Source organism: Caretta caretta, chromosome 1 (genome assembly GCF_965140235.1).
Source record: "Caretta caretta isolate rCarCar2 chromosome 1, rCarCar1.hap1, whole genome shotgun sequence".
NCBI classification, from domain to species: domain Eukaryota; kingdom Metazoa; phylum Chordata; order Testudines; family Cheloniidae; genus Caretta; species Caretta caretta.
In genome coordinates, this window is record NC_134206.1 from 167,200,455 (window position 1) to 167,213,606 (window position 13,152).

General features: G+C 46.2%; 1 protein-coding gene across 2 annotated transcripts in view; it reads left to right on the top strand.

Moving 5' to 3' along the window:
• Positions 1-2,314: 2,314 nt before the first annotated feature.
• Positions 2,315-13,152, top strand: part of SCAF4 (SR-related CTD associated factor 4) — a 70,572-nt gene continuing 59,734 nt past the window's right edge. For both annotated transcript variants that reach the window (XM_075133163.1, XM_075133166.1), the window contains exon 1: positions 2,315-2,562. In XM_075133163.1, coding sequence (XP_074989264.1) covers positions 2,533-2,562 — 30 coding nt within the window. In that variant the 5' untranslated portion in view covers positions 2,315-2,532. The remainder of the gene's footprint in view (positions 2,563-13,152) is intronic.

The window sequence follows — 13,152 nt, forward strand, 5'->3', positions numbered from 1 at the left end:
TTCAATGTCAATAAGTGCTAAGTAATGTATATTGGAAAACATAATCCCAACTATACATGCAAAATGATGGGGTCTAAATTAGCTGTTACCACTCAAGAAAGATCTTGGGGTCATAATGGTAGTTCTCTGAAAACCTCCACTCAATATGCAGTGGCAGTCCAAAAAGCAAACAGAATGTTAGGAACCATTAGGAAAGGTATAGATAATAAGACAAAAAAATATCACAATGCCACTATGTAAATCCCTGACACACCCACACCTTGAATACTGTGTACAATTCTGGTCATCTCATTTCAAAAATGATACAATTGGAGAAGTTGCAGAGAAGGGCAATGAAAATGATTAGGGGTATGAAACAGCGTTCATACTAGGAAAATTTAAAAAGACTGGGACTGTTCAGCTTAGAGAAGACATGACTGAAGGGGATATGATAGAAATCTATAAAATTGCAAATGACATGAAGACAGTGAATCGAGAAATGTTATTTACCCTTTCCCATAACACAAGAACTAGGGGTCATCCAATGATATTAACAAAAGATATTAACAATTCTTCACACAATGCACAGTCAACCTATGAAACTCGTTGCCAGGGGATGTTGTGAAGGACAAAAGTATAACTGTTTCAAAAAAGAATTATGTAAGTTCCTGGACAATAGGTCCATCAATGGCTATTAGCCAACATGGTCCCTGACACAAACCCATGTGTCAGGGACACAGGCAGCCTGGTGGTGGCCTGCCTCCTTCACAATCCAAATCTGACCCAACCCAAAGAATGTCAAGGTATTTTCATACCTGACCCCAACACCTGTAGTTGGGTTCTACAGGGTTTGGCACAGATTGCAAGCTTCTAGCATCCTGTTTTGATTTGAAAACTTCAAGAAAGGGGAATCTACCATTTCCCTTGATAGTTTGTTCTCATTTTTAATTACCTTTCCCTTTGCCCTATGCCTTTCAAATGTACATTCCACTTTCATGCCACACTTGCTGAATCTGTAGATGAACTACTATCCCTCAAGGTCTGTACAGAGAAGGTGGGTGAGGTAATAACTTTTACTAGACCAACTTCTGTTGATGAAAGAGACAAGCTTTTGACCTTACACAGATCTCTTCTTCAGGTGTGGGAAAGGTTTGTACAGTCAGGATATGACCTTACAATTCAAAAGAGCAATGGGTATGCAAGGGTCTCAGAGAATCACTACTGCTCAACCAAGCATTCAGAAATCACAGGTCAGTCCCTCCACCCCCAAATGATGAGATTAATTATTTTAACTCATGATTTTTAAGCCAATGTTGGGTTCTATTTACTTTCCTTTTGGTTCCCGAGCTTTTAGAGTGCTCCAAGTCAGCTTTTCTCTTCAACTCTGAGAGCTAGAAAGTTGCTTCAAGAAAGAAAGCCGAGATTCTCCTGTAATCCACGGACTCTTATGTGCTGGGGTTTTAAGAAAACACCATATATCATGGCACTCACAATAAAATCATGATAGTTAGCAACACCAGAGCATCATGATGAAAAAAAGAGACTCCATTAAAAAGAATACTGTGGGGGCAGGAAGAACATCCCACTGTCTCTCTGAATAAACTCTGACTTCTCCAATACTCTGGCTTGGTAACCCTACAAAGACATCCAACAGAAAGTCACAACGATTCCTCAAAGACTTACAGCGCTATTGAATCACAGCCTTTGCTGACCATGTACTCATCATGACTTGGCACACAAAACGGGCCTCCAGCCTAATTTGTGAAGCCCAAAACGTACAAATCTCTCTCTGTGACCCTGGGCACTTTGCTCCCCTTACTCACAGCCCCCTGCCGTATTTGGAGGTATTGCCATGCACGCCTCCAGCCCAGCCCCAGCGGTTCCCCAAATGCTAAACCCATTGGCCAGTATTCATCTGGGTAGTCACCTTCCTCGGGGCACTTGCCGGTCTCTGGACACCGGGGCCAGCTGCAGGCCCAGGCAGAGCGCCTTGTGCCTTCGGGAGCGCGGAGGCCACTGCTGGCCCTTCTTGCACAGGGGCTCCCTCCTCCCTTTGCTGGGCGGGGGGGGGGGAAGAGCTCTCTCCCCTTCCCTTGGGCTAGGTGAACCCCACCCCTTCCTCCACCTGGCAAACACCCCGCCCTGTGCGCGGGCGGGAGGGGGAGGGGGAAGAGAAGCGAAAGATTTATCTCGCCCCGCTCCGCCCCTTTCCCCCTCTCCCCGGGGGCGGGGCCGTTTCTGACATGGCGGGGCTCGAGATAGTAACAGGGGAGGGGGGGAGCGGTCACGTGGCGTCCTCGCAACCGCGCCGCGCGCGCGCTCTCTCCTGTGGGTGGCGCGGGGCCGGGAGGCCTAAGCGATCCCAGGGTGCTGTGCGCGGCGCGGGCTCCCTCCGCCATCCCGCTGGGAGAGACGGTCTGTGCGGAGCCCGGCCAGTGAGACGCCGCCTGCGCGCAGAGCTCCGCCGCCGAACGGACATGTTAGCGCGGAGCCCCTGAGCGGGACCGAGCCTCCCGCCTCCCGCCGCGGGCACCCGCACCAGCCGCCGCCAACATGGAGGCCGTGAACGCCTTCAACCAGGAGGTGGGAGTCGGGGAGGGCGGGGGGAGGCCGGGCCCGGCGGCCAGAGATCGGTTCTGGGGGTCACGAAGCCGCTATCGCGGCCGCCTGCCCCGCTGCTTCCTGCCCCGGGGCGAGGGAGAGCCGAGGCCCGGCCCAGCAGAGGCCTCCGCGGAGGCCCAGGTAGCGGCCGGCCTGCGGCCTCCCCTCGCTCCCGAGGCTGTTCGGGCCCCGTGAGTCTGATGAAGGCCGGGCGGCCCTGCGCTCCCCCGCCCCAGGAGCGGCCAGCGCCGCGTTCCTTCGGGTGAGGCCGGGGGATCCCCGCCCCCTCTCTGCCGCCCGCCCAGCGCGCGGGCCGCCCGGGAGCTGGGGCGCGCGGCCGGGCCCTCGCGCCCAGGCGTTACCCCGGGCGCGCTGCGCTGCGCCTCGCGGGGGCCGGGTGGTTCACAGCCGGGGCGCCTCCTTCCCTGCCAGGGCTGGGGGAGGAAGCGACCACGTGAACGCGGGGCAGATCGCACGGGCTGGGCAGCAGCAAACGAAGGGGCTGCCCACGATCGAACAGGAACTTCTCCGTGTGCGGATACGGAGCGGCGTGTGGGGAAAGGGTCAGGTGACAAGCCCCGAAACGAAGCATGTGGCGGGTGGGGAGAGGTTGGGACCAGCCTCCTTTCATGAGGCATGGAAGGCCCTTGTGCCATCTCCGTCACTCTTTTCTTTCGGCTGCTACTGGTTGTTGCAACTCTGCCTGATCTGAAAACTCTCTAGCTGGGCAATAATATACGAGCGATTGTGTCTTCCAAATTGGACATCAAAATATGCCAGATCCTGATGTCTAAAGTTTTTATTCCCACCTAAATTTAAAATGAATGTGTAGTTGGAGCTAACTTTAAATAAAAGTTTTGGTGCACAGGATGTTCTTGCAAATCATTCTAGGTGTTAATTGTAGTGTGTGTGTTCATTGCAAGTAACCTGCTAAATGTAAGCACATCTTTAATGTAAGGTTTCCAAGACTTATTCCAGAATGTTTAATGCATTTTGAAGGTTAGTGTGCTGTGAATGGTTGCTGAACAGAAACAGGAAAAATGGCAGACTGTTCTCCTGTGACAAAGTCATGCTGTGTAAAGTTCATTCTTTGCATCTGCATGTCAGTTGCACTAGACTAGAGTATCAGTATGAACACAATTACATACCTACTTATCCTCTACGAAATAACTGACTTTGTATTTTTCTTTCTATAGTATGATTTTTCTATTCCATTCATGAGATCTTTACATTTTGAAATGATACAGATAACTCCATAGCTAAGGAGTGAATTTTGAGTGTGAGTTTTAACCAGCACTTTTAAATTGACACGTTTCTTATTTTGACACAATTGGCAGTTTGAGGGCTCTCCATTTTCCACATTTCAGGCAAGTGGTGGTGTTTTTAAACAGAAATCTACTATGTTATATTAATTGGGGTTAGATTGCACATATTTTGTGTTTTCTATTCTTATTGGCATGTAGGACAGAAATCACCTTTACCTAGCCAAATATCAGTGGAGATACTAGCAGTGCTTACCACTTCATTCATCTCATTATATTGCTTCCTTGTACGGCTTAACTTTACTGATATTGGACAAAATGCCATTCATACAACTATACAAATTTTATTTGCTGACCCAAATGATTTAGGTAAATGTGTTAATTTAGATAACCGTCAGTATCTCTTGATATTTTAAGTAATCTCATTCTGATGTATTCAAAATGGGTATGTCTTAATTAGCACATTTGGGTGCCCAAGAAATAATAAATGTATGATGCCTGACTCTGTCAATATTTTACTTCTGGATACAGAATCAAAAAGAGTACATGAAATTCTAGTAACTCTGCAGAATTTCAATTTGATAACTTATGTGAAGATGAAATTGTATTAAAACATGTACCCAGTTGAGATTTTAATATGATTTCCCTCACAGATGGCTTATTCTCTATGGTTCCAATTCTGCAGTCACTTGTGCATTTGCTTAACTTTATGCTCAATGGGATTTACTCATCTGTTCAGTTCAACATTTAGTTTCCTGGCTTTCTTTAGATGCCCACAAGAAATTAGTTTATATATTTTGAAAACTAAATAAAAAACTCAGCTCTTAATCCCTTCTCTGAACTTCGCAGTTTGACCTTTCCTCTGTATCTGTATTTGGATTGTAAACTCATTTGGGAAAACACTAAATTTTCTACAGCAGTAAGCGCATCGTTCGTGCTAAACAAACAATTATTATGCCTACTATATTTTTACTCATATTTTGAGCACATATTGCCAACTGGTGGTATTTGGTAGCCCTGTAATGTAGTGTATTACCCGTCAGATAACTAGTTTGAACCAGGTACTCCTGAAACAATGAATTAGAATTTGTGAATTTTGTTAAAGTATACAGTTTTGTAGTTAAATATATAGTGAGCATAACTAATGGGTAACATGTTGAGGTGCAAAATCCTACTAACACGTTTCTTGAGAAAACCAGTATACCAAAAAGATGACCTTGACACCCATGTGAGAAAAGCATGTAATGTTTCTTTTCCAGTGTTCGCTTTGGTTATATTTTGGTTTGGCAGTGTACGCTTAGCTTTGCTAAGTTAACTAATTTTTTTTCAAATTTGAATTGTAAAAAATTAGGGACCGGTAGTGCTTATTATAGGCCTCTGCACAATAAGGCTATGTCTGCACTAGAAATGCTGCAGTGGCGCTGCTGTAGCACTTCAGAGTAGACACGTGCTACACCAACAGGAGAGGTTCTTTTGTCGCTGTAGTTAATCCACCTCCCCAAGAAGCAGCACTAGATTGATGGAAGAATTCTTCCATTGACCTAGCACTGTCTATACAGGGAGTTAAGTCGGCTTAATTATGTCACTCCGAGTGACGTAGCTGGGTCGACCTGACTTTTTAGTGTAGACTTGGCCTAAGCTTCTGTGTTCAGCTTTGCCAATGGAAGTAATATAAGAGCCAACAGACTGATAATTGTGCATTGTTATAATTTTATGATTATGTTAAGAACCAAGCGGTGTCATCACTCACTTCTACATGTGACTCAGGGTGGTGTACCCAAAGTCAGTAACACCCCCCAAAAATGAAGAGAATGGATATTCAGGTGGGCATTTCGTCTTTGTCTACAACTGTAGCTCAGTTCTTTATTATTGATGCATGGGCAGTTGACCAGACGATTGAATTTTTGATCTAGTATAGCAATCTTATACTAATGACAGATCTCATTTTGCAGTGTCAGTATACCTCTTTCTTTTCCTCCCAATCTTTTCCCCACCTGTTATCAGCTAGCATTATTTCCTTACATGAAGAAAGCAATATTATAACACAATGCTAGTTCTGCTATAATTAAGGTTAGAACAGTTTTCTGTTTAAAGCCTGACTCTTCTAAATGCTCTAAAATCCACATGGTTACTTGGATTGCCTTGTAATTTGGTTTGCTTTGTGGTGATACAGAGTAGAGTAAGTGATCCAAATTTGGGGTAATTTGATCATGGGGGATACTGAGATACAATCCCTCCCCCCCCCCCCCCAAAAAAAAAAAACAAACAAACAGCTTTTCTTAAGGTTGATGGAGTATGCCAACATATTTTTGTTCAGAGTCAGGGAACTGATCGTGCCCCAGATGGTCTCCATTGCAGGACATGTACTTCAGCTATTGCAGGGCATCTACTGCTCCTTGAGGGGAGCAAATTGAAAACAGTAGCAAGAGAGTTCAGCGCTCTAGTTAGGCACATGCCTAACATTCAGGCTTACTGGCCGGCAAGTTTTCACTACAGCTGGGTAGCTAAAGCGGATATGCAGTAGCCATTGAGCCAGATCTACACCCAGCTATGTGAGTTCAAGTCTGACCTAGAGCAAAAATCTGAAAAAGGTTGTAGGCCTGTTGCAAAAGTGTGTCTGTCAGGTGTGTTTGGCGAAATGTATTGAACCAGAAAATAAATTATGCATGCAAATGCTTACTGGGATGGTAGTGGGGTTTGGGAGCTGAGGAGTGGGAGGGATAGGGAAGAGGGGTTTGGAGCTGCATTGAGGGTGGCAGGGGTCAGACACTGGGAGTGGTGACATGGAGGTAGGTGGCACAGCAAGAGTGAGGGTTTAGGGTTGGGGAGGTGCGGCGTATCGATGCTTTACAATTAAGATCGAGATGATTGTTTGAGTGCTATAAAATCCACATATGTACTTGCATTGGCTTGACTTTTCCTGTGCTTCATGCGGGTGTGAGGTGGAGATAGTGAATCAAATTGGGGTCTGAAGTTCTAATGGCTGGATGGGATAACAAGCGGAGGGTGAGCTGGAAATGGTGGAGGGGCTATATGTTGCAGGGGTGTTATCCATCTCCCCCCACACACACATCAATTTTCTCACAGGTCCTTAAGGTTACTGTAACCACTGTGTAGTAAAACTCAACTTTGGGGGCAAATAACATGCAAGACTTCTTTCACTGGCCCTGTTAGCAGTTACACACTTCAAACTTTTTAGAGCATGACCATTATTCCCATTCCACAATAACAAAGTGGTAGTTCCACATTGACAAAGTTTTTGTCAGTGATTTATGTCTGCGTTCAAGGTTTTAAACTTGGTACAGAAACGTGGGTTTCCTGTGTTCTGTTCCCCCAAGTCCATATTAAGAGAATTCTCTGAGAGATCCTGCACAGTATTTCCCCAGTTAGTGCAGTGGTTTATGGAAACTGATGCGGTCCTAGTTATTTTATATGTATGGAAGAGCAGGAGAGGCACAGTTGCCAATCTGATGCTAGGAGGAAAGACTAACATTGCTGTTCCTCTCTCCTGGCCATTTTGGTTCACAAGGCAATTGAAGCTCATGCCTTTGTTGCTCCTGCAGAAAGCATGTTTCCCATGTCTGCAGGGGCAATAGAGTGAAACAGACTAGGGGTTTGTCTACACTGCATCTCAGTGCAGACTATAGGGGTGTGAATTGCAGAGTACACCAAAGAGTATCTTAATGTGACCTAAAAGAAAAGGAGTACTGTGGCACCTTAGAGACTAACCAATTTATTTGAGCATAAGCTCCGATGAAGTGAGCTGTAGCTCACAAAAGCTTATGCTCAAATAAATTGGTTAGTCTCTAAGGTGCCACAAGTACTCCTTTTTCTTTTTGCGAATACAGACTAACACGGCTGCTACTCTGAAACCTGTCATTAATGTGACCTAGATATTTTTTAGTTTGCGGCAGTAGCATCCACATGGGGCAGTTAGAGCGCAACTCTGGTGCACTCTGCCGTTCATGGCCCTATAGTCCTGTATTATGGCACTGTGTAGGCATAGCCTGGGACCATGCTAGTGCTACTCTCCAGATAGCCTTAGGGGTTATTCTGAGTGCATAATCAGGAGCAGCGATGTACATTGAGGGGAGAGGGGTGTGTGGGAAGAGGAGTAGAAGATATGTGCACAGTTCGAAGGGTATGGTAGTTGCAGTACATCAGAATTTTGGATTCAGCTTGGTCCTTTATTTACTGTACTACCAGGACTGAAATTATTTCAGCAGTAAATTCATTCACAGGGGTAAGGAAGATGCTTTGCATTGCTTTAGTGGCAACTGCAGAGCAACTGAAGGAGCAGTATCAGTGTGATCCTGAAGGATCCCATTCCCTCTGAACAAGAGACAGAGAACAAGAAAGGTTGAGAATCCTGTCAGAGGCTAGCAGAAGTAAAAAATGGGGAAGTGAAGAGAAGCAACCTTCAAGGAGAGTAGGAGTCTTACGAAGGGAGAAATAAATTAATAAATTGATCTTAGGAGGCAGATAATGTTTCAGGTTTTGAGCTACTGAACTAAGTAGCTCAGACCAAAACTAAATAGTCTCCCACATACTTTTTCATTTCCATTTGAAAGTGTTTATAAAGATGTTTGCCCCAAATGAACTCCTAACTTTGTAAGTTTATCCTTCTAGTCAGCAGGAATACTTTAGTGGACTACGTCTCATGTATGCTAGACTGCCCTTGGTTTACCTTTGGACAGATTAGACTGTGGCTTCATCTTCCAAAGAATCAGTTTATGATGGTCTCTTACCCTTGGCAGCAGCTAGTAGTTGCTAAGCTTCACAGCTCACATGTCAGAGGCTGATACTAATGATGGATCCTCTGAGCCACAGCCCAAGGGCAGAAATTTTGTAGGAATTCCAACATTTCTCTTTTCTCAGTAGCTCTGGGGATTTGTGGTAGGGTAAGGACCAGGCTTCTGTCCAGCAAGTAGACCCTGGACCCATTCATTTTTTATGTTTGTCTCTAGCTAGACCTTTTCAGTCCGATAATCCAATAGTATTACTGGTACTTTGTTAGCATAAGTGTATTGTTATTTTCTTCTTTCTTTCCTTCCTCCTCCATCCCTTCCTGCAAATACTCAGTTAATTTTGCATAGGCATATGAGCAAATACCTAAAATTGTATTTGAATAACCTATAATTTTGTCATTGTAAAATATTTCTAACTGTAATTCAGATGTATTCAACACACTTGTAGAAAAAAATCTGTTCTTGGATTCCTTATGTGCTAATTTTTATGAAGACTTCTTATTTATATGTTTAGAACAAGACTATGCAAGCAGTCAAGCAAGCAACAGCATAGTACTGTATAGGAACACATACTTTCTTTAATGTCTCAGCACCTAATAAGATGTAATGTAGTAGGTTGATTTTTATTACTGAAGGTAAAGATTTTTCAGAGGTGCTCAACACCTATATTGCTTTTTGGCTTCAGTGGAGTTGTGTGTACTTAGTTCCTCTGAAAGTCAGGCCCTGGCTGGGCATGTAGAAAGACACTCTTCTTAGTCTTAGGGTATGTCTACACTACAAAATTAGGTCGATTTTATAAAAGTCGATTTTTAGAAATTGATTTTATACAGTCTATTGTTTATGTCCCCACTAAGCGCATTAAGTTGGCAGAGTGGGTTCTCAATACCGTGGCTAGCTATCCCACAGTTCCCGCAGTCTCCACTGCCCGTTGGCTTTCTGGGTTAAGCTCCCAATGCCTGATGGGGCAAAAACATTGTTACGGGTGGTTTTGGGTACATGTCGTCAGTTGTCCTTCCCTCCCTCTGTGAAAGCAACAGCAGACAATCGTTTTGCGCCTTTTTTCCTGAGTTACCGTGCAGATGCCATACCCCGGCAAGCATGGAGCCCGCTCAGCTCACCGCTGCTGTTGTGAGCATTGTAAACACCTCGCACATTATCCTGGAGTATGTGCAGAACTGGGCTAGGAGACGCCAGCACGAGGACGATTGTGTTGAGGACATAGACACAGACGTTCCTGAAAGCACGGGCTGTGGCAATTGGGACATCATGGCAGCAGTGGGGCTGGTTGATACAGTGGAACACCGATTCTGGGCCCGGCAAACAAGCACAGACAGGTGGGACCACATAGTGTTGCAGGTATGGGATGAGTCACAATGGCTGCGAAACTTTCGCATGTGTAAGGCCACTTTCCTTGAACTTTGTGAGTTGCTTTCCCCCGCCCTCAAGCACAGGAATACCAAGATGAGAGCTGCCCTGACAGTCGAGAAGTGAGTGGCGATAGCCCTGTGGAAGCTTGCAACGTCTGACTGCTACCGATCAGTCGGGAATCAGTTTGGAGTGGGCAAGTCTACTGTAGGGACTGCTGTGATCCAAGTAGCCAATGCAGTCACTGATGATCTGCTATCAAGGGTAGTGACTCTAGGAAATGTTCAGGTCATAGCAGATGGCTTTGCTGCATGGGGTTCCCTAACTGTGGTGGGGCAATAGACGGAACGCATATCCCCATCTTGGCTCCGGACCACCTTGCCAACCAGTATGTAAACCGCAAGGGGTACTTCTCAGTGGTGTGCAAGCACTGGTGGATCACGAGGGATGTTTCACTGACATCAACGTGGGATGGCCAGGAAAGGTGCATGACGCTCGCATCTTTAGGAACTCTGGGCTGTTCGAGCAGTTGCAAGAAGGGACTGACTTCCCAGACCAGAAAATTACCATTGGGGATGTTGAAATGCCAATAGTTATCCTTGGGGACCCAGCCTACCCCTTGCTCCCATGGCTCATGAAGCCATACACAGGCAGTCTGGACAGTAGTAAGGAGCAGTTCAACTATAGGCTGAGCAAGTGCAGAATGGTGGTAGAATGTGCCTTTGGACATTTAAAAGTTCACTGGCGCTGTTTGCTGACTAGTTTAGACCTCAGCACAACCAACATTCCCATTGTTATTGCTGCTTTCTGTGTGCTCCATAATATCTATGAGAGTAAGGGGGAGATGTTTATGGCAAGGTGGGAGGTTGAAGCAAATCACCTGGCAGCCGATTTTGAGCAGCCAGACACCAGGGCAATTAGAAGAGCACAGCCAGGCACGCTGCACATCAGAGAGGCTTTGAAAACCAGTTTCATGACAGGCCAGGCTACAGTGTGACAGTTGAGTGTGTTTCTCCTTGCTACAAACCTGCCCCTTTGTTGATTTTAATTGCCTGTAAGCCAACTACCCTCCCCCCCTTCGATCACAGCTGGCAAAGGAAATAAAGTAACTATTGTTTTGAAACCATGCATTCTTTCTTTATTAATTTAAAAAAAAAAAAGTGAGAACTGACGGTAGCCCGGGTGGAGTGGGGTGCAGGAGGAGGGAAGGACAGGGCCACCTTGCTTATTGTAGCTACACTACAAATAAAAATTGTTTGAATGATAGCCTTCTGTTGCTTGGGCCATCCTCTGGAGTGGAGTGGCTAGGTGCCCGAAGTCTCCCGCGGCTCCCCCCCTTCCCCCTGTGTTCTTGGGTGTCTGGGTGAGGAGTATATGGAACTTGGGGAGGAGGGCAGTCGGTTATACAATGGATGCAGTCGGGGGCTGTGCTCTTGTTGGCTTTCCTCCAGCTCCAGCAGACGCTTCATCATGTCCGTTTGCTCCCCCATTAGCCTCAGCATCGCCTCCTGCCTCTGCTCTTTGCGCTCACTTAATGCTTTCTTGGCGTCTGCCACTGAATGCCTCCATGTATTAAGCAGTGCCCTATCAGTGCGGGAGATCTGCATGAGCTCAGAAAACGTCATTGCGACTGTGTTTTTTTCACCTTCTAATCTGCGATAACCTCGGACAGAGATGATAGGGGGAGCATAGAAACATTTGCATCTGGGGGGAGATAAAAAGGGAGAGTAAAATTTAAGATGATACATTTCTGAGAACAAAAGGGAGACTCTTTCACAGTGAATCAGTCAATTCATAGCAGACAGCACATGTGCTTTAGGTAAAGGTCGCATTTTGCGTTTTATATTGAGCGCCTGCCTGTATGGTGACACATCACACACGGCTGGGCAACAGAATTTGGTTTCCAGGCAGCCATGGTAAGCCTTTTGGGACACGTGGTTGGCTTCTTACGCCTTCATAACATGTGGGAATGGTTTCAGACTGCAGCGCCATCCTTTCCTATAGCAAGCAATGCTGGTTGGGCTTCACATTTAAAAGGAGGGGCTGCGGTTTTCAGGTGCATATGCAGCACACACCTCCCCCCAGCTGCCGCATGGCTGTTCTCTGAGATGAGCCCTTCACCCCTCCCCCCTGCTGATTCTCCAGGATGATCCCTTTTAGCCAAGTGCAAAAAACCCAGCATGAACAGGGTCCTTTTACTATTCCCTTACAAAAATTCCCCTATTTCAACCAGGTGACCATGAATGATCTCATTCTCCTGAGGCTAACAGAGAAAGATATAGACCGAATGTTGCTTGAATGCAAAACCCAGGACCATTCACTGCCATGTTTTGTGCTGCAATGATTCTAGACTACTTGCTACTGGCTTGGCTTGGTAAAGTGTCCTACTGTGCAGGATGAAATAAGACAGCCCTCCCCAGAAACCTTCTGCAAAGGCTTTCAGAGTACCTCCAGGAGAGCTTCATGGAGATGTCCCTGGAGGATTGCCGCTCCACCCCAGGCACGTTAGCAGACTTTTCCAGTAGCTGTACTGGCCATGAATGCATCCCAATTCTTCAGGGCAAATCAGACATTAAACACTATTGTTTTTAAACCCTGTACTGTAGTTAAAAATGTGCACTCACCAGAGCTGCCTTCTCTTGAGGGTTGGGGATCCCGCCTTGGGAGGGTATTGGCTCCAGGGTGATGAAAAGGTCCTGGCTGCTGGGGAGAACGGATTCACCACTTGCCTGCTGCTCCTTCTCATCCACAAAATCCTCCTCCCTGTTGCGTGAGACTCCCCCTTGCAGGTGTCCATGGACAGTGGTGGGGTAGTGGTAGGGTTCCCCCCCCAAGAATGCCATGCAGCTGATCATAGAAGTGTCATGTATGGGGCTCTGACCCGGAGCAACCATTTGCTTCCTTTGTCTTTTGGTAGGTTTGTCTGAGCTCCTTAACTTTCATGCGACACTGCTGTGTGTCCCTGTTGTAGCCTCTGTCCACCATGCCCTGTGCGATTTTGGCATATATGTTTGTATTTCTTCTTTTTGATTAGAGTTTGGCCTGCACAAATTCTTCTCCCCGTACAGCAATCAGATCCAGTGTCTCCCTTTTGGTCCATGCTGGGGCTCGTTTGCGATTCTGGGGGGACTGCATGGTCACCTCTGCTGCTGAGCTCGCCACGCTGACCAAACAGGAAATGAAATTCAAAATTTCCT